Here is a 22,124-nt window from a genome sequence, read left to right on the forward strand (position 1 = left end):
TGAGACACAGTGACACGCTCTATGAAACCATAAATAATAAGCCTGTTGGGTTGCTGGTGAGAAAAAAATCCCGGCTCCATAACATTATATTCCACATTTTTCTTGGTTGTTTATGTTTACTTTGTCTTGTTTTGAAGACGATGTAGTTGTCTGGCATCTGGCATCTAAATTATATTTGTTTTAAAGCTTCCCAGGGTGATGATTTTTACTGACATGCTATCATTATTTCATGATTAAAACTGTATGCAGTTAAAGATGCCCTGTAGACGTTTTTCTTCCACAAAAATTCCGTTGTTTACATCACAGATTTTTAAGATTGATTGTATTTTTCTGCTCAGGGGACATCAAATATCCAATTGCAAAAATAAAATTATGCATAATTTACTGCATGTGTGTGCATCCTGGGGCAGGATACACACAGATCCACTCTTTAAATCACAGTGCTCAAAAACTTTTTAATGTCTCACGCAATTGTTATAAATATTTTGTAGCATTTAGCAGAGTAGCTATGATTTCAAAATTCCACTTTTGTTGTGGAAATGTGAAAATGTTAATTCATTTGCATTCTGTCAAAGTTGAATCACCTCAGGCCATTTAGAGCTTATAAACATTCGTTTTTCTTTAATGCCCCACGAAATAATAAAACACTGAAGTGGGGAAAATGAAAAATGCAGGTCAAATTGCCCAAAGCCTCCCCCCCCATCTGTTAGTGAATAAAATAATCTTCCTTCTTTTCTTCGTAATCCGAATCAGTGTTTCATGATGGCCTTGAAGACCTTACGGCAGAATTTCTTTCTTGTAATGACCAAATGCTAAATCTCATTTCAAATATACTGTTGTATTATATGTGGACATGAGCACAGACTGTTTTGCTGACTTCTGTGTTGTATTGCGAATGTCATTAACATGAAACCAAACTAAGCGGGCCTCTTGGGGTTATTGAGCTTTTAGTTTTCCAGGGTGCTGGTTTTGTCCGATAAATTAACACTCTTCTATCCTCTTACCCAAATAAATTTGGACATGTATGTCTGCAAAGGAGCGTGAGGAGTGCCAGTATGATAAAGACAAAACGTTAGGGCACAGTAGTCCAAAAAACAATGTCATTACTATTACGTTGCCCATATTCTATATACAGTCTATGGTTTGGATGTAGAGTCCTTAAAAAGAAAGTATGGTTCTTTTTCCATTTTAATACAAAAACAAGTTATTGTGGACACTGAAGATAAAAGAAAAAATGTATTTTGGAATGACTTGCTTTTACTCCCCTGCCCTAAGACACAATTCAAAAACACAACAGTGCACATAAGTAAATTTAGAGTATGAAATTAGTGTCCATAGAAAATATTTATTGACTACAAAATGTCAGAGCGCCAACTACACAGTCTTTCTGTTTTTTGCTTTCTCGCTAAAGGAAGCTCAAACTAAACTCTAGCTTGCAACATTGCTCTGCGAGTGTTTGTGTACATGTTGTCCTTCTTCAGTTATAGAAGGGACTAACAGAAACAATGTGTCCTTTCACCCCCTAACCTTTTTTTCTTTGGCTTCTGCCTCCCCTGTCAGCTTCTTTAGAACAAACATAGATGATTATAGTAGATTTAAGGAAACATAGGAGAGGCATGGTGCTGGCAGAGGGGTGCCAAGTCAAGGTCTGCATCTGTGTGCCTTAGTATGTGTGATGTGTTCATGTTGTATGCACGTGTGTGTGTGTGTGTGTGTGTGTGTGTGTGTGTGTGTATGCTTTAGGGCAGAGGTAGTGGGAGGAGGGTTGAGGACGCAGGCCTTAAATGTTTACCAAGGGACCCCAAGAGGCCTGGGTTTAGCCTCCCTCTCTTCTGATTGGCTTAGACAACTCTTCCTGTCAGCCTGTGAGTTTGTAATTGGGTGAGAGAGGAAGAAAAACGGGGGACAGGCTTGCACAAGATGGAGAAGAAGCACCAGCCTTGCCAGGATGTCCACAGATGCTTCCAGATGTGAAAGGGTGAGACTAAAGTACGGATTAACATCAGGACATATTTTGGGGTAAAGGGGCCACCTTTGCTCCAATTTAGTACTTTTACTGGAAGAATGTTAAAGAAGTAAAAAAAATTATGCTAAAAAGAAGTGCAATGAACTTAACTTTTCCAAGGGGGAAAAAACAAACAAACAAGCAAAAAAAAAAAAATTTCTTATCTGAAAGTGTTTATCGGATGGGTTAATAATTGTTCAACAGAACGGAAGCCAAAAATATGAAATTCATTTGAGAAACATTTAAGTAAGTCTGCATGAGCTTGCCTCTTGACAGTTCTCTGCCATAAATTCTTGCACTGTGTAACTTGGCTTTATATGACCTCTGGACCCTTGGAAGTCATCAGCACAAATATGACTGACTGCTTACAGTGGACCTGTCTGTTGCCACATTCATTAAAAAATTTGCTACATGTGACGAACCAGAGTTGCAAAATTATGTTGATTCTTGTTTTTTTTGTCCATGTTGCAATGTTTAGTTTTTTGTTGTTTTTTTCCGTTTGTTCTTGCTTTAGTTGTGCTTCATGTTTCAGATTTACTGACATGGATTAAGTCTATCCTTGGACTAAAAGCCTGAAATGAAAACCTTTTCTTTTGTCAAACTGAGATGTTGTTTTCCCTTAAATCTAGACTCTTTGTTTTAATGTGTAATAAATCTAAGCCAAATCAAGTAAATGGATGACTAGTGTGGTAAATATGGGCTAGTGAGCTGGATCCAGACATTTTCTTGTCGCTAGGGTTTTTTAAGATACCAGACTTGAGCAGTTCCTGTAACCTGTGGGATCTGCAAGATAAGATAAGACAAGATTACATAAGATAATGTGGAAGATAAGATAAAATGAGATAAGCTTGGATTCAGGAATCTTAAGATACTTGGACCACGTAATTTAGGCAAATGTATCCTGTGGGGATGGGGTTGTTTGCTGCCCAGTAAAGTTGTGGAGCCACAGCTGTAAATAGCCAAGGGTGCGGACTGAAAATTTGGCCTATATTTAGAGTTTGTCTCTAACACTGACTTATTGAGCGTTTTGTGAATTAGCTGCCATCATATTTTCAAATAAATAAACTACTAAAATATATGTTTTACAAAGATGGCAGGAGAGTTTGTGTTAGAACTTTTGTTGGGAAATACAGTTTCTACAAGTTAAGCCTCAACAGCTTTTTCTTTTAAGGATATTTTACCCTTTTTGTGTCATACATTAAAATTGCCATTAATTGCCATACAGGATTTCATAATTAGATCCAAAGTGCCAAAGTCAAACTACTTGTTGGTTTCTATCTAAAATATTTTGGTCTTGAAAAGCCAGTTTGTTGGGTTTGACATTCTTGGCATCATTGTGGATTTAGATAACTACTTTTTGCTTACCCACCAGAAACCGACCCTACAGAAAATGCTAATAACTCTAATTTAGCAAAGATCTATAATTCCCAGCTGATACAAAAGGAACATGATTTTCCCAGAAAGTTGGTTCTGTTCAAGCGGATGTGACATTCTCCCACTGCAAATCACAGAATCAAGTTTCCGGAATTTCCTTACCTGGATGATTAAGCATGGATCGGAACATGATTTTATTCACTCAAATGGTGACAGCTATTCCAAACAAATGCTAATTTTTCTTTTTATTTGTTGGAAGTTTTAACTCACATCTGTTTCCACTAATAACTTTAAATGTAATAGTGCATCAGTTTTCCAATACTGACACATTTATCGTTAATAAACCAAAGAAACATGGAGCTAAGTAATGTTTTAAAAACTTGCCCTAGCACTAATAACAGGCTTTCAGGAGCATATATCTGTCTAATGATGTAATCGACTGTGAAACGAATGGATTTAACCATCTAAACAGTCAGAAGGTAGCGTGTACGTCATGGAAAAGTTATTTCAAGTAGCTGTAACTAATAGAAATGTTACTGAGATCTTTTCTGAAATGATAAAAAATGTTTTCTTTTAGAGTTCACACAAAGCGAAACAACACACGTAAACCCCACCATTCATATTTTCAGCTTTGAAATGCCGTAGCTGCAAACTCCCGTGATAATTCCTTACATCCTGTCCAGTGTTTGGTTTCATGTACACCAACTGAAATAAATAGCGGTCACAAATTGTGCTCACAGGCCAGAGAGAAAAAGATGGCGTTAGTGGGGGAAGGAGGCTAGTTCACATGGGAGTGTCACCATGGAGTTCAGCTGATAATTATAATCACAGTGTCTCTGTCCTCTCTTATTCTATCCTCTGTCTCTCCACAGCATCATGGCTCTCTCACTCGCCTCTAATCTCCTGATTCTTCTCATTCTTTCCTCCCTGGATTGGCTGCCCTCTCCAGGATCTACATTTCTCACAGACTGGGACCACACGACATCATCAGGTAAGTTACTGGTGTTCTTACAGCTTTGTGTCACAACCAGTTAGAGTGAGAAATAACATGTGAGAAAAAAAATAATTCTTCTCTCTTTCTATGTTCACCTCATCAAATATTAACAAGTGTGTTTTGCGTGCAGCATGTTGTTGACACTTGTTATCACGTCTTTTGTCAGACATCAGTTGCAGAGTGCTGTTTGTTCAGATTCATGTGGAAAGGTTCACTGTTGAGCAAACGCTGCATTTTCCTGATCTGGCTTGTCAGGCAGGATAGTGATCAATAGACTCGGGGTAAATATATGACTGGGGCTGCTCTGTCAAAGTCCAGGGACAGGATGATGCAGGATGTTCAGCCAGCTAACCCAGGTGCCACTGATCTATCTGAAATAATTAGGTGAAAGAATACTGCAGATGAGGGAATGAGTTGATGTTGCCATAATTTACCTTTTAAAACCAAAAACTTGCAAACAACCACAAAATAAGTGTGAAATAATGAATTGACATTTTAGCCCAATGATAGAAACAACTACAACTAAGGTAAAAGTGTCAAACCTGGAAAATAAAAATGGTGCTTATTCTGCAACAAACAGGTTTGAGAAATTCCTAGCAACCCCCAAAAAGTGATCAGTCGAAGGTGGTCAAGAGGAAAATCTCTTGTGCAGCAGTGTCTGCATTCCTGGACGTATTTTATGAGGATTACTTCTGGAAGACGGATAAGAAGGCATTTTGTGACCAAAGTTTTTTATTGCAGATGGACCTGGTTCAGCTTGGATAAAACAGAATTGACTCTTGTTCAAGCAATGAATCAGTACATTGTGGATTTAAGGCATCTATTGGGATTATAGTTGTGCACATTTGGATGAAAAGACTTTATTTCCATCCAAATTAATTGGCTGTAGTTTATTATGGGAAGGATTGTAGTCCAAAAAGATTGAGTTAGCAGCTTAACCATCAGCAGGCAGCTTAATTCTGTCTTAATCTGTTGATTGAATGTTTTTGTTTGATCCAGAGAAAGGCCTATAATTGAAATCAGATGCTCAATACATTTGCATACATTTAATGACGCTTAAAGCGTGCAAACCAGTTATATTTTGGCAAGGTAGTGTGCTCTGAGTATATTCTTAGGTGCATCTGTTCATTGCCATTAAAAGGTGAGCCAGACAGCATGAGTCAGTGACCTGAGATCTCCAGGCCATCTCTGGGCAGCCTGCTGGCTGCTGCAGCACCTGTTGCCAGAATGTTAAGCATGCATATTACCTGGAGAAACATTAGTGGAATTTAAACTGTTTGATTTTGGCCCTGCACTTGCACGTGCACGTATTACATGCAAACTATTTATCATTACCTTAGATTTGCATTAGTAAAATCTCTCTCTATACTTGGATTGCCTTTGAAAAAGAGCACCTAAGCATCGCAGCACATCATGTCTGCATGGTTATGGAAGGTATGGCATGCCTTATATGCTATTTTAAGTTATTAATAGTGCAGTTGACAGCATTGGACAATTTATTTCCCTCTCGTTTTTACAGTGCTTTTGATGTAGGTGACATTTAATAGTGTGCAGTGTTTTCCTGCTTTTAGAATGCAAACTCAGATTGCTGTAAGCAGAGAGTACAAAGAGCCTGCAGATCATTATGTTCAAGAAAACACAGCTTGATTGTCTTATTTATCAGTACACAGTTTTATTGATTGCGTAACCAATAAATGGAATCAAGCAGTAGTTTTAGTTTTGTAATTTTGCCATATCTTCGGTATTCTTAAACAGGGAAATAGCTTGCCAATTTACTAAGACATTTCATCTTCCTTTGTATGGGTTTAATGAGAAACAGATGGAAAAATACCACTGGAATCCACCGAAGAATGCCAACTCATCGTGTTTTCTCCGGTCAAATTAAGATCAAGTCCACACTAGTGCGTCTTTTCTATTTTTTTTTTCCATTTGCTGTTATGCAATCTGCAGCAATCTGAAACACAGTGACAATAAATTAACGTTTCACCATCTTTTATCTAGCTAAAGTTCTTCTCTTTTCCTCATTTAAAGTTTTTTTTCCTATAAAAATAATTGATTCCTACTTTAAAATGTCTTAGAAGTAACTTTCCACCTTTGACTTCTTTAGTGTGCGGGGGTCAGGCCCCCTCCAACGGTCTGTTCACTGCTCTAAAACTACTTTATATTTAATTATGGCAAGTTGCAATTCAGTCATACATGTTCAGGATGGTACACAGGCTCTCTAGGTTGATTTTTATAGCAGGAATAAGTGGAATCAAGTTTGAAAGTTCAAGTGCTGAACATATTGTTATTTCTCTTCCCGATGCCAGTACTGGTGCAAAAGAAACCGTTCTTTCTCAGATTTTTGTTGTAAATCAGTCCATCTTCTTTGCCTCGGGCCTGAATTGTTATTTATAGTTGAGGTTCGTGTTACGGGTTATAATTTCTATGCCTTCCCGTGATTGTTTTCATATATTTTCTGATGTGGCAGGAGGAGGCGAGGAAGCAGGGAAAGGTACGTAGTTCAGGTAATAAATTTGGTGTAGCTGAGACTAATGTCTGAGGATACATTTTGAGCTCTGTGTCTTTGCCCTTGGGCCTTTTGACGTTGTTAACAAAGTGGATCAAATATCTTTATCTCTGTCACTTTTACAGTACCATTCTGATAAGCTCTCAGGAAAAACTGCTGATAACCAGGTGATGTCAAAACCATTGAACATTCTGTTTGGTTCACCTCAAATGTTGAAATGGTCCCCAGTGACCACTGTGGTAGTTCAGTCCTGGTCTTCCTCAACAACCGTTAAAACATCTGTAAACACAAAGCAGCCTGTGATAGCATGAGCAAACACATGCAGCCTGTGCCTTTCCCAAGCTCACCACTGCACAACTTCCAATCTGGACAGCTGCTCTTCTCACTACGGCTTAAATGGAAAATGCTTTGCATGGGCTTTTTTATATACCTAAAAAATAACGCTTACAGTAAGAATGCAGTCTTGTGCAGTATGTGAGCCACCCTCAGCATTATGCTTTTGGAGTTGTTTAAAATCATTTTGTTGCTCTGCTTATGGACTTAAAAGAGTCTTCCTGGAATTCTGTGTCTGCAGCATATTTATGTCTGTTGTTAGGCGAGCCACAGAACAAGCCAAGAGTAGACATTTGGAGATGCTCCTATGTAGTTAAAGGCTTACCATAGTGATTATAGGCTGTGTTAGTCATTTCATTCTATCTATCCTTGCTCACATATACACTCACACACACTTTCCTTTTTCTTTTATTTTCTTCCACAACCTTCCTTCCTTGATTGTCTGTGTGGCTCAAAAGGACCTCACTCCTTAAGCGCATAGATTGATTCTGTTCAACAGGGCTGTGTTCCTTACCACAGAGGTGGTAGCTAGTGGTAACCGTGCAGAGGTTTGGTCCATCTGGCTTGTACACACAATCCACAGTTACATCTGCTTCAACGACAAGCGGTGGGTGTGAGCTTCAAAGTTGGGGCCTTGTGTGGGTAATGGTGCCTGAAGTTAAACACAAAGTTGGAAGAGCAGAAGAGAGACATGCATATTGTAGATAGCAGAAGCTGAGGGGAATTCATGGTTGGGAAAGTGCTGTGTGATGGAAGCAATGCTGCAAAGAAGACTAATTTAACATTTTGCATGCAGGAAAATTTGCCCTGATTTTCATATCTGTACATTGAATAGGAAAGTGTCATAAGCTGCAGGATGGATGGAGGAATACCAGAGGATAGATTAAAAAACATTTTCACACATCAGCAACAGTCCTGGACTGTTGTCTGCATTTCCTGGCAGAGAGACAAGAATTCAAATACCTGACTCTGACAGCTTGGACATTAAAATGTCTTTTCTCTGCCATGTCCAGAGTTCAAGGTCCATGTGGTCTGATTAAGCGCATGTGACACTAGAGCAGGTAAATCCGATGCATGCGCAGCAAATGAGCAGTTGCCATCTGACCCGACTCTTTGCACTCACTACCCAGGCAAGCACGCTTTCCTACACCGGAGTGCTGCCAGTGGCGAGAATGCATCTCATGCGGTGTATCTCCCGCTACACTCGCATAGATAACTGCAGTCGCTGTGCCTCGTTCTCTGATGTGATTGGAAATGGTCTTACTTTGCGCACTAAATACGTTTACACGACAAATTGTTGATTCACAAGAATCAGAAGAGTTGTTTTGAAATTGTGTTCATTATATGGAGTCTTCATACTGCAAATAAAGGACTGAGAGTTGTGAAAGTGGGAAGGTTGCTTTAAGACAGAAAGCTTCCAATTAAAGAAAAAAACTAAATGAAAATAAAGTGTTTTTTCAGGGGAGATAATAATTAAGAAGAAAAGTGACAGCTATGGTGTGTTCACACCAAATGCAAAGCCAAGTTTCACTTTGCATTACTCACATACAAATACAGTAGATGGATTTTTTTTTGGAAAACCACAAATATTCATCACACAGTAGGAGTGAAACTGTTACCAGGGGCCTGTTCTTCGTACCTCGCTAAGTAAGTTAGCTGGATTTGATTGTTGACGATTTCGCGCGATCCTGGATCCTTCGGTTCTCCGAAGCTCATCCGGGACTTGCTGTCATAGCAACAGATCCGTAAGCGTAAACCTGCTCGGGAGCAGGTTTACTTTATGTAAACAAGATTAGATCGCGGCCACTCAGGTATGTCCGCTTCATTTATACGAAAGCAACAGCGATATTTTACCACTGTTTGTCCATAAATAAATATTATCAATGTAACTAAAGATAATGCAGTACTTGATCCTTTTATTGATTTCATACAGATACATACAGGTCATTTCCTAAAAAAAGGGAAATGTACTATTAATCATTCTATTTCATGTATTTGATTATTTCAGATGTAATTCATATTTTAGAGTAGTAATTGTAAATTACGTCGTGTAATCAAGATGAGAGACCACGGCTATAAAAGCGAAGGTGGATTTGGGAAGTCTGTCGCAGCCATGTCCTGTCCGTATACGCGAGCCACCCATTGCGGAAGGTGCAAGATTGACAAGGAGAGTTCTCAGAATTCAGCGTATATTGCGGGATAGACAGGATCCTTTAGCTCAGCGCGACAGTGTGCTCATTGAGAGATATTGATATTCCCGTGAGGGTATTATTTACTTAACCAACTTGTTGACGAGGGGGTGCAGGACCACCACCTGTCTTTTTTTGCTCTGTCCTTTTCTTGGTTGCTGTTATAAACAAACAAACAGATTATTTCAGGGTCTCTTTGCAAGAGACTAAAAGCAATATAAGTGATAAATATTACCATTCTGTAGAATATTCTTATATTTCACTTTTACTTGTTCCCATGTTCTAGTGGGTCCTGTCGTGGCTCTAATGTGAAAGAGGATATAATGTAATATGATATAATAAATTTACCCTACCGCCTACTGGTGTTGGCCAGAGGGGCCGATGGCGCGATATGGCAGCCTGGCTTCTGCCAGTCTGCCCCAGGGCAGCTGTGGCTAAAACACTCGACTTCCCACAAGTCGAGCTGCCCGAGATTCACAGAATTAACAGATAATGTTACATTTTTGTGATTTATATCTTATCAGGACGATAGAATTCTTATATCGGGATATGAGATTTTGGTCATATCGCACAGCCCTAGTCCCAGATACAAAGAACTGTAAGAAAAGCCTTAAAGAAAGTTTGCTAACAATCGTGAATATAGCAGAAAACATAAATAAAAACCTATAGGCTAATTGAATACCAGCTAACCTAGAAATTATGTCTTTATTTCACCTCCCTACAGTGTTGATGTATCACACTGTAATAGAGATTTGATTTGTCCCATATGAGGATCTCTGACACCCTCCAGTACAAAGTCCAAAGAACAAAATTAGGAGCAAGAACAACACTTGTTCTTTACTTGAACGTGGACATAATATGACATAACTAAGCTAAATCTGTGAGCTGTAATGGCATTAGAGAAGATTAACATCATTAGTCACTGTGACTACAATAAGCTGACTGGGTCACTATGCGGCTAAACACACCGGGCTGTGTCTCAGGGACTTCAAAGCTATGAACATTGTCATGAGGCTCAGATGAATCTAGAACTTGACATCCAGTCAAGCTTCAAACGAGAAGAAGCCCCATTGCATGTTCTGTTGTGTTACTGAGCAGAGAGGCAGGATGTATTCAAGGAACAGAACAATGGCATATTTTTTGTCGCTTATTGTTTTCAAGGTGTAAGTTTAGTGCATATGCATTTGTGTGTGTCCGTGCACTTGAGTATGGAACTGCATGTGCAAGCTGGGAGTTATTTATATCACCTATTTACATTCCGTTGTTTGTATCCTGTTGCAATCGCTCACCTTTCTCCCGCTCTCTTCTGGCCTGCTTCTCGCTCTTACTGGCTCTGTCAAGAGTTGCACCATGTCCTAAGTCACTATGTAACCTTCACCATTAAGCCCAGTTTGGAGCTTGTAATTTTCATTGCCTGTTTTATTTGAAGATGACGAAGATGTATGAGAGTATTATGAATATGAAATAAATTTCTTCTAGACTTTGTCCTCAAATTTTTCTCTCTGATTCTTTCTTTTCCTCGTCATCCAAGACATGTTCCCATGGAAAAAAAATTACATTGTGTGCTGCACACAGTTATACTTCTACCGTGTGTGCGCCTGTGCATGTGTGCGTGTGTCTTTGGGCTCTGGTGCAGGGATATAATGTAGGACTTGGCATGTGCAGACTGACAGGCACTTTTACTCTTAGCACAGTGTCAGCATGTGCTGCCAACTTCTCCATCTGGATAACAGAAATACACACAAACACAAACAGAATGATGGCGTTGGAAAAAAACGATCATATGGCAGAAGTTGGTGCTGAACAGCCAGAAAGGTCTCAAGTTTGCTAGGCAGGTACTACGGCTCGACACCTGCCAAGAATAGATGTGTAATAGACATGGGGAGCGTAGAATAAGGCATATGTGAAATGACTGGAAAACTAGCACCTTCAAACGCAACCCCAATTCCAAAACTGTTGCAACACTGTGCAAAATGTAAATAAAAAAAGAATTAAATGATTTACAAATCTCATAAACATGTTTTATTCACATAGAACACAGAAATCACTGTCTGCGAACTGTGTTCAAAGATGGTCTTCTGTGGAAGTGTTCCTAAGCTCAGTCAGTGACTTCTATGACAGGATCATTCCTGCTTTTAGTGCAGTGCTGCCTGAGAGCCCGGGTATCCCTTATTGATTTTTATCCATGTCTGTTGCTCACAGAGATTTCTCCAGATTCTCTGTCTGTTTTGATGACATTATGTACTGTCTTTGCAATTTTACATTGAGAAACCTTATTCTGAAATAGTTTCACATTGTAGACACAGTTTGTTGCAGACTGGTGAATTTCTTGCTTTCTCTACTCCAGAGAATCTCCGTCTTTCTAAGATGTTCTTTTTGTATCCAGTTGTGTTAATAAACTGTTGCCAGTGAACTTAATTAGTTGCAAAATGCTATTCCAGCTGTTTCTTTGTAATACCGTTTAGTTTTCCAGCCTCTACTTGCTCCTGTCCCAACTTTTTTAGAAACTTGTTGCCAGAATCCCCCCCTCCTTTTTTTTTTTTCAAATTTTCTCAGTTTAGATATTTAATATCTTTTCGTTTTTTGGTTAATAAATATTGGTTTATGCAGTTTGCAAATCATTAAATTCTGTTTTTACTTACATATCTCACATTGTCACAACATTTTTAGCATGGGGGTTTATGCTAAATTATTTTAAAATTGTGCTGTTTAAGTTATAGTTTTACTCCTATAAATGTTATCATTTATATTTATGGTTTAAATGAATACTTCCAGAAACAAGGCTGCTTTTAGTGTCATGTCATTTTATGGGGTTTTTCTGTGGTCAACTGAGAGCAGACTCTTGAGTTATGTGAACAATGTGACTGGGGACAACAGGTTCAGTTGGCAGGTCTGTGTGTTCTCTTAAAGTACAGGGCAACCAAATCATTTTTAAACTAAAACCACAATGAAGAGACATCAAGAAGTTCTCATTTACATGTCTTTTTGGCATTGTTTATAGTGATCATAAGTAAGAAGTGGACAAAAATACCTAAACATGTGCCCGAACAAAAAGTCCCAAGTAATAGATGTAGCCCACAATATGGGGTAAACAGGGCTAAAGAGCTTTACGGTTGACAAATGTAATGGAACATTTACATGGAAATCTATTAGTGCGAATCTAATTCATGATAAAACAAAATCATAAACTTTTACGTTTTCACAAAGATACAGAAAGTAGTTTTTAAAAAAATGCTAAGGCATTTCTGTCATTATGACATGATCAAAGTATCGTAGCTAACCATATGTATTTCATTTTCATGTTCCTGATGCATCAGTCAGTAACTACTAATATTTGCACACATGAAGAGTGTGCAAAGAGTAATGGACCCAAAACTGAACCCAGGGGAACGTCACATGGGGTGACAGTTGGGACAGATTATAAATGATCTGCAGCGTATAAACAGTCGCCTACACTGACTTAGTTTGCCTTTATTAATAGAAATATCGATTAAAAGAAAATGCTGCTCTGATTTAATTTCAAAACATCTCTTTTCATCAAGTGACATTTGTAGTACCGGCTAATGTTTGTTTTTTAGTGGCGTCACTCTTCCTTCTTCGTTTTCCATCACATCTCGCTGTTCCTGTAGTCAGCCTTTTGGAGCATGACTAACCTCAACATTAACTTAAATCTGCAAATGAGCTGGAAAAGGTGATCATTCCACTCCTCATTACAATCGAGCATTTCGCAGTGCGGTAACTGGTAAATGCTGGTTGCACCTTTTTCTCTCGCCTTTTTCAGTTCTGTTTGCCAGCCGATGTGAGAGCCTAGGGCCGAGTGCTTTATTTAGGTTTCTTAGTGGATTTAAACCCTAATGGCTAAAGCTGACATGGAGGTAGATAAATGGTTTCCTAGCTCCTCTACACAGACTGATGAAGAGAGGACGTGAAGCTAAGAGCTGTTTATCAGTCTCAGCTGCACATCCACGTGGACAGACAGATACATATGGACAGCCAGGATGAGGCAGTACACCCACACACACACATGTACACACACATGTACACACACATACGCACACACATGTTCAAATTAGTTTTCTTCTTCCAGCCACAGGCTTTCAGCTCATTTAGTACCTGGCAGGTACAGGCAGGATTTAGCTTTCCATTACTGAAACTCAAGTATAGTTATATATGTAGTTATATATGACTACATGCTGATAATGTGAGCACAGCCTTAAAAAAATATTACAAGCCTATGTAGTCAGGTAATCAACATCCTCCTGTCAAAACATTACCCCTGGCTTGTGAGTCAGTTACAGCTGGAACGGTCCAGTTTTTATCCTTTGAAATACTGAAAAGGAGGAAATGAGAGAGAATGACAAAATTAGAGTGTGACCCTCCAGGTGTTGCGGCTCAACCTTTCACCTTTGACATGGTTTTAAGTTCAAAAAATGCAAATAGCTTTTTAAAAATACGGCATTGCTCTTTGACCTCAAGATTCTTCTTCTCTCGCAGACAAGAATAACAACTGGAAGATGAAACGCGTAAAAAAAAAAGCACGTCTTATTACGTAATTATTGGTGATCATAAAAAGTCTTGTGAGTTGTGAGTAACCCCAAACATTTTCAGACGTGTAAGTACCAATCAATACAAATTATTATCCCCCCAAATTTACAGCCCATATAAAAACCCTAGGACCTTAGAAGTTTTGCTTCTGTAGTATCCTATTCTTCTGTAGTTCTAAGGCCTTCTTGCATTCAGCGTCTGCAGAAAGCTCTTTGATGGTTGCAGCTGGAATTTGTTGGATGGGGAAGGGAAGCCGAGCTGAAATAGCAAACCTCGGGGAAGCACAACAGCGTGCAAAAGGTGAAGGGAAGGGAGGTGGGAAAGGCACAACTGCACAGGAATGCAGAGAATTATGAGGTTATACTGGCACCAAATAGCATGGAAACGAAGTAGGTTTATATTCCACGTGAATAAATGGTGTGTGCGTTGACTGCCCTGCCTGAGTTGGTCTTGTTGATAGCTTGTCTTGTTGTAGTTAGATGTGTGTAAGTTGAATCAGGATGCATGCTGGTAGGTGTATGTCTGTATGCAGATGCCAGTAACGTGCCTTTCTTCTTCTTCTTCTTCTTCTTCTTTTTTTTTTTTTTTTACAAGTGAACAATCTTTAACGAGTCTGTGTGGAGATATGTTTTGGTTTTATGTTTAGAAACTATCAGCTCCAGTTGGTCTGTAATTTCTTTCCCCTGTGTTTTGATGCATGTTTATGTTCTAGGTCTGTGTGTGATTTATAATGCAGGCAGTGAGAAGAGAGAGCTGGCGGAGAGCCAGTGGAGCAGAAATCAATGGTACTTTCAGCTGCTTATTTATGGTTGCACCAAACTCTGGGACTCTATATTCTGCTGGGCGAGAAACTGATCTCCGACAGGAGCGGGGGGGGCTGGGAGGGAGGAGGGGTTAGGTTGTTACGAAATGTTTGGACACATCGAAACGTTAGCAGCATAATACTTTTTTAGCAAGTTCTTTTTTTTTTCTACTCGTATGTGCGCGCAATGATATTCATGGGATTCACAGGGTAGCAGCAGCGGTTGTTAAAAGAAAGGAATAAAATATTTCTGGCACATTTACAAGTTTGTATTTGTGCATTGTTTCAGAAATCATGTGGAAGCATGCCATGGAAGCATTTTCCATTTGTCTAGCAACTCTTTGAGTATAAATAATGCAGGATTACACTTAATACCCAGAGCTCATCTGATAGTCTTTAAATGTGGATTGTAACCTTAAGGTGCTATTATCTGTTGTGTTTTTATTGTTTTCAACTGTGGCAAGTTTCTGCAATTCTGAGGTTAAGATTAGATTTCAGCAAGTTTACTCAGCCTTTCCGTGAAAAAGTGATGTCTGACACCACCAGAAGTCATGATATTAGTGCAATTAAAGGTGACTGAGCTGTAAAAGGCTCACGCAGTATTGGTGTCACACTACCGGGCAAGAGGGCGGATGGGCAAGTGGTGCAAAGTTTGTGAATGTTATAACTCGAGAACAAGGAGACATAGGAGCTTCAAAATGATATTATAGGTGCATCTACTAAAAATCTCAGATGAGTTAGAACCTCAGTGACCTCAAGGTCAAGGTTTCTGAATATCTCGTGAAGTTTATAACTAGAGAACAAGGCGAAGTAGGATTTTCAAGGAATGGAATATTGGTGGGGGGAAAAAAAGAAGATGTACTTCTGCGAAAATTCAAGTTACTTTTGCAGAGTCCTGAAAAAGTTTTGCGAGATTCTGAGAAAGACTTTTTCCGCGCATTTAGCGTACATCTATCAGTACCCGAGTACTGCAGCTGGCTGTTAATGAATTCAGCCAAGACTGCCAGGTCAGAGTACTCCTTCGGATGAGTGTGTCCTCTTGCACTAAGAACTCTCTTCAGATGTCTCTCACTTATAAAAACGGTCTCTACTGTCAAGCACTGATCTAATTTCATAGTTTAGGCCAAGCTCAAACTAAAAATCTATTCATCTGTCCCACGGGTGTGTGTCCTCCATAACTGTGGTTTCCAAGGTCTCATTACTGACCTGGAAGTGTTTGGAGTTCAATCAAAAACTTTTGCGGGATCTCGCACAAGTAACTCAGGCTCTCGCAAAAATACATCTTAAACTTTTTTCTCCAATGTCCTTTGAAGGGCTCCATATGAAATTGATACTAAAGGTGCATCTACTAAATATCTCAGATGATTTTGAATCTCAGTATGCTTGACCTCAAGTTCAGAGTAAGCTTTCTGAAAATCTTGCGCATTTGATGATTTGAAAACACAGCAATGATTTTCAAATTGATAGTGGGCCCCTAGGAGACCGTGTATCTCTGTATTGTTAGACGAATAAAGCAAAGCCCCTGCAGACGCTGATAGATGTTAATAAAGGTGATTCATTAGCCTAATGCAGTCTCACTTCCTTTCTAATCGTTGCTCTTCTAACTCTGTCTTTCAGCTCTCATTGAGCCTCATTTTACTGAGTGTATATCAAGGGACCAGGAGACGTTCCGCTGCTGGTGGAGTCCTGGCACCTTCCACAACCTCTCCTCCCCTGGAGCACTCCGAGTCTTCTACCTTAAGAAAGAGTAAGTGTAATCTCCAAAATGCTTGCTTTACTCTCAGAAATCCTAATAATTGCTTGTTTTGTAGAAAACTTCACGTAGGCACATTGTTTTGTGTGAATCAGTGAGCTCCATTAATGATGTCATAACCTTTACTTGACAAGAATTTAGTTTTTTACTTCTTCTTATGTTTCTTCTGCCATTGTTTCACTCATTCAGGTCTCCTACCAGCCAGTGGAAGGAGTGTCCCAAGTATATCCATTCAAATAGGGAATGTTTCTTTGATGCAAATCACACATCCATATGGATCACTTACTGCATGCAGCTTCGCACTCAAAACAACATCACCTATTTCAATGAAGATGACTGTTTCAGGGTGGAGAATATTGGTTAGTAGCCAAGATTTGTGCATATTTACAGATTTTTTTAAAAGTTTTGATTTATCAGAAAATTTGACATCCTACTGTTTCTCATTTTCAGGTTGTATGTAAAAATCCTTTATAGCATTAGGAGATCTTTACAGATGTTACTTAATGTATTCATATGTAATTATATATTCATATTTCACAGCACAAAATGGTTATTTCTAGTTCAATGAATTACTCGTGCAGAAGGATACCTGGAAATTCTACTTGTTTTTGGACTTATGTCAGATAAACAGTGCTTAAGTGGTAAATACTTTGAGTCTAGAAGATGCTGACAAGCAATATATTATCATATGGCAACGTCATATGTTGCCTGACATCTTCTTCATGGAAAGATCTTTGTTTGTTCTTTTTATGAGTATAAATTAATTGTGGATGTTGTCTTAGACACTTGACCTGTAGTAGGGTCAGGCTTTTAGTTGCTGCTTATTCTTCCAAACCTCTTTGTTTATAGAAGGAGCGTAGCAACTACTTGTTGAATCAGCTCCAGATGATTCTTGACATTGTTTAAAATGCCTTCTCCCCCTCTTCTTTATGGCCAACGTTTCCAGTTATACCAAAGAAATATCTATTTGGGATGTGTTCATGATAATATCAAATCAGACCTGTGCAGTTTCAATCAATATTGCTTGCATTTGCTCCAGTCTCAGTTCAAAAATATCAATGTTTTACACAAATGTAATGTGATGGGAGGACTCCTTCTTTAATAATTATGACTTCGTGGAGGTTTTCACTTCTTTGCTTTGTCCTTATGTCCTCATCAATCGTGTTAAATTAATGAAGAAAAAAGAGAAAAACAAAACGTGTTGATCATTTAGTTTTAAATCTGTTAAATGGAATTAAATGTTTTAATCTTTGTAAAGGGAGTGACACAGTCTGGCTTGAACAGATATTGACTTTTTGAACATAAGCAGTATTTTTTTAGTATTCTGTTAACCTTTTTTATGTGATCCTAAATTAGCATACCAAATCAGTAACTAGAAGTGTCCTTTCCTTCTGTTCGAATATGAACTTTTGCCTTTTCTCTGACAGTACGTCCTGACCCGCCAGTGTCTTTAAACTGGACCCTGCTGACTATAAGTCCTTCCAGGCTAAATTATGATGTCATGGTTAACTGGGAGTCCCCACCTACTGCTGATGTTAGGTTGGGATGGATGCGTTTGGAGTATGAGTTGCAGTACAGAGAGGGAAATACCACAAACTGGGAAGCAGTAAGTCTTTTATTCCTAACTTTTTAATAATCTTGCCCATTATTTCTTTTTACACACAGTTCCTCACATTGACAAAAGCAGATTTTGCACATGCACATTAACACAAATAAAAAAAGCAAATCTCATGCTCTTAAAAATGGATTGTAGGTCATCGAAGCAGAGTGTTATGTTTCTCTTTCCCTCCCCCCTGAACACTTGTAGTTAAAATGCAGTTGGAGCTTTGCTGGCAAGGCTGTGGAAGCCAGAGCAAGGCCTTAGCATCTGTGAAGGAAGAGAAGGGAGGGATCTGTAGGTCAGAGGCCATGGGACTGTGTACAGGCTCGTATTCATTACCGCTTGGCTTGCCTGATGGTTGGGGACCTCACGTCCATCTGTTATAATAGCATGTCATCTATCCAGTCTATCTGAAGTGCATCAGTAATTGTGTAGTTACAGGTGCCAAAAATAAAAACGGACCTCTTGACACCCTCCTTTTCTTACTCAGCCTTTAACATTGGTGTTGTTACTATTTCTGTCAGGATAGCTGCATCATTCTTTTTAAGCACATCATCATCATTTCTTTTTTTAATTTACAAAAGGTTTGTCTGTTTTTGCAATTTTCAGTTGGAGATTCAGCCACACTCTCATCAGACAATCTACGGTCTGCACTTAGGAAAAGAATATGAAGTACACATCCGCTGCAGGATGCAGGTTTTCATTAAATTTGGCGAGTTCAGTGAATCCATCTTCATTCAAGTGACTGAGATTCCTAGCACAGGTAACGCATGTGTTAGAATGATGCAATGCATTTTTGGTGAACTGCAAACTGTTTTTTTTTCCTTTGAGCATTTAACACAGTATGATTGATGATGCCAGAGGACTGGTTGTCATCATTATTATGACGAGTTCTGTTTCATTTTGCTTCTTAGAGTTTCCTGTCCATCTCACACTGGTTTTTGTATTTGGGACTGTGGGTATCCTCATACTCATCATGCTCATAGTCATCTCTCAGCAGAACCGGTACGAGCACTCACGCACTCCCTCTCTTTCATGCATCTGTGGTGTCCAAAACATCTGTGAAACAATGAGACATCTGCTAAATCACAGGTGCACATCTCTCTCTTTCTCTCTCGTTCTTCTGTCATTGCAGATTAATGATATTTCTGCTGCCGCCTGTTCCTGCACCCAAAATCAAAGGCATCGATTCAGAGCTATTGAAGGTATTTCTGGTCTGTGATTTTTCAAGCAAATGCTAGACCCCCGCAGTCAAGTAGCGTGACTGTCAGAGGGGGATCAAAATTGTTGTGTATTTTAATCAGATTTTAAAAAAGGCAATGTTTGGAAGTAAAACCATTATATAAGGGATTGTGTAATCACATTTTTAAAATTATATTTCAATTGTAATTTGGATAGAAAACAGATTCCTGTCTGTCTGTGCGGCTCATACTGTAGAGATATGTTAGGTCACAAAATCACCACATCACTCCCTCGTCTCTCTCTCACACTCACTACCAGTTTATCATCTGACTCAACCACCAATTAAACGTGAAACAAAACTGAATATAAATAACAAGAAAAAATGGACATAAGGACCACTCAGAGGGAATTAGACAGAAAGAGCATCATGATTCAGGATTGTGTTGTGGGTGTATTATTCACAGAGTGCATTTAAAAGCCATACAAAACAATCTCACCTCTGAACAATTAAAAAAAAAAAATCCTGATGTAAATTAATAAATAAGTTATGTTGTTAATTTGTGAGTAGACCAAGCTGCCATACACTTTTTGTTGGGTTTAAAATTTTAGACGTAAGTCTGCAAAGTCAGAGTGTTTTACAGAGGAAACTGTCAATTTCTGGAGCCTAAATGTCAGAACACTTGTTTGTACACTTGCAGAAGGGGAAGCTGGATGAGCTGAATTTTATGCTGAGTGGTGGAGGAATGGATGGCCTGCCCATTTATGCACCAGATTTCTACCAAGATGAGCTGTGGGTGGAGCTCATGGAGGTCAATGAGACAGAGGATGTAGATAGTGGAGAGAAGGAGGATAACCGGGGCTCAGACACCCAGAAACTCCTGGGTCAGTCCCAACCTGTCAGTCAACACATCAACATAAGTTGCTCTAATTCAATCAGGTATGGCAAAGATTTACATTTAAAGGTGTTATTTGTTTAATCAAATAGCTCTGTGAATACTCATTTCTTTGCCTTTCTTGTTTTTTTGGCTTCTCCTCAAGTGGTCCAGATGCTGAGTCCGCCCAGGCCACCTGTTACAACACAGATCTCCCTGAAGAAGAAACACTAATGCTGATGGCCACGCTTCTACCAGGACAACCTGATGAAGAGGAAACCTCCCTTGATACTGTAGAAAGATCCTCAGCCTGTGAGACAGGTGAAAGACAGCTCATCCAAACCCAAACCAGAGGGCCCCAGACCTGGGTCAACACAGACTTCTACGCTCAGGTTAGCAATGTTATGCCCTCTGGTGGTGTGGTGTTGTCTCCTGGACAGCAACTCAGAATCCAGGAGAGCATCTCAGCCGCTGAGAAGGAGACAAAAAAGAAGCGGAAAGAGAGTGAAGACAGTGAGGAGTCTGAGGAACGGAAGCAAAAAGAGCCACAGTTTCAGCTGCTTGTAGTGGATCCAGAAGGAAGTGCCTACAGTACAGAGAGCAGTATCCAGCAAATCAGCACTCCTCCCCCTAGCTCTCCCATGCCCGGTGAGGGGTACCACATCATACATCCTCAGCCAGTAGAGCCCAGACCTGCAGCCACAATGGAGGTTAATCCGTCGCCTTACATTCTTCCTGACTCCCCCCAGTTTTTTGCTCCTGTTGCAGACTACACAGTGGTTCAGGAGTTAGACAGTCATCACAGTCTGCTCCTTAACCTGCCTAGCCACCAGACCCCCCCTTCCTGCCTGCCACAGCACCCACTCAAGGCACCTATGCCTGTGGGGTACATTACCCCAGACCTGCTGGGAAACCTCTCACAATAAAATGACAAAGACATCAGACCTTTACATGTAAGGCTGATTCACCAGGAAGTTACCCGCAGTCGTCCTACCCGATTCCCGTTGGAAACCAAGTAACTCCCAGCACACTGGGCAGCTGAGATGTGTACGGGTGTCTATTTTCAGAGGATGCTGAAAGGCAGATATAAAAGGCTACAAGATACTCTCTTAACTTCTTTGCATCTGCTAAAGCAGTTCTTTCTTTTGAGGCAGCCAAATATTAACATCATAAACCAAATGCACAGTTTGCTCTGTTTCGTCAGCATCTCATGCATCCATGCATGATTACAGTGAGCCAAGCAAACATAATATCAATGCTTAACTGCCTTGTGTTGCATTGTATCTCTGGCTTATTGTGTCCAGAGCAATGACACTGTTACAGTCTTAATTTTACAGAGTGCTTTCAGTGCATGACTGATGGTGTGAGTTTTCACACCAAACAAAGGTCATTGCTGACGGTGATGCTGTTTACCCCACGAGGTACTTTATCAGTTTATCAATAGACCGTTCTTATCTCATCATATCATATTAGCACTTCACTAGAGATATATTTTTATAAAAAAAAACAACCAAGTACACTGTTCAATACCTATCCAGATTTAGCTTGCATTCCAGTCTTCATTTTATCTAAAAGGTAGCTGTTCATATTTTCAGAGTAAGTAATGGAATTGAGGTCGTATAATGTCAAGCTATGTTCCTCTTAACCTCTAGTTCAATAGAATGTTTAATGCTTTAAACAAATAGAAAAAAACATCCAGCACGCGTATACACACACAAGAGATACCAAAGTCAGGGCAACAAACACCAACAGCAAATTAAAGTTAGTCCAGTCACAGTTATACCGCTTTCTTTTCGTGGAAAGTGTTTAAAGGAAATCTGGGAAATGAAGGAAACCACTAACTTACACATAAGTAGACACAGTAGAGAAATTAAAACACTTCATGGACTAGTACCCATAATTAATTGAATATCACACGCTGATATACATATCTAATTGTGTGGTTTGTTTGTTTTTTTTGAGGTTA

General features: G+C 39.4%; 1 protein-coding gene across 1 annotated transcript; it reads left to right on the plus strand.

The window, feature by feature from the left end:
* The first annotated feature begins 1,848 nt into the window (after nt 1-1,848).
* Nucleotides 1,849-21,337, plus strand: ghra (growth hormone receptor a). The gene is given in 11 exon segments (XM_026188491.2): nt 1,849-1,978; nt 4,252-4,370; nt 16,369-16,498; nt 16,694-16,863; nt 17,932-18,110; nt 18,714-18,867; nt 19,019-19,109; nt 19,240-19,309; nt 19,985-20,223; nt 20,325-21,060; nt 21,062-21,337. Coding segments are annotated over 11 exon segments (1,962 nt in total). The 5' UTR covers nt 1,849-1,958; the 3' UTR covers nt 21,116-21,337.
* The last annotated feature ends 787 nt before the right edge of the window (nt 21,338-22,124 follow it).

The sequence above is a fragment of the Astatotilapia calliptera genome, chromosome 12 (genome assembly GCF_964374335.1).
Source record: "Astatotilapia calliptera chromosome 12, fAstCal68.1, whole genome shotgun sequence".
Taxonomy (NCBI): domain Eukaryota; kingdom Metazoa; phylum Chordata; class Actinopteri; order Cichliformes; family Cichlidae; genus Astatotilapia; species Astatotilapia calliptera.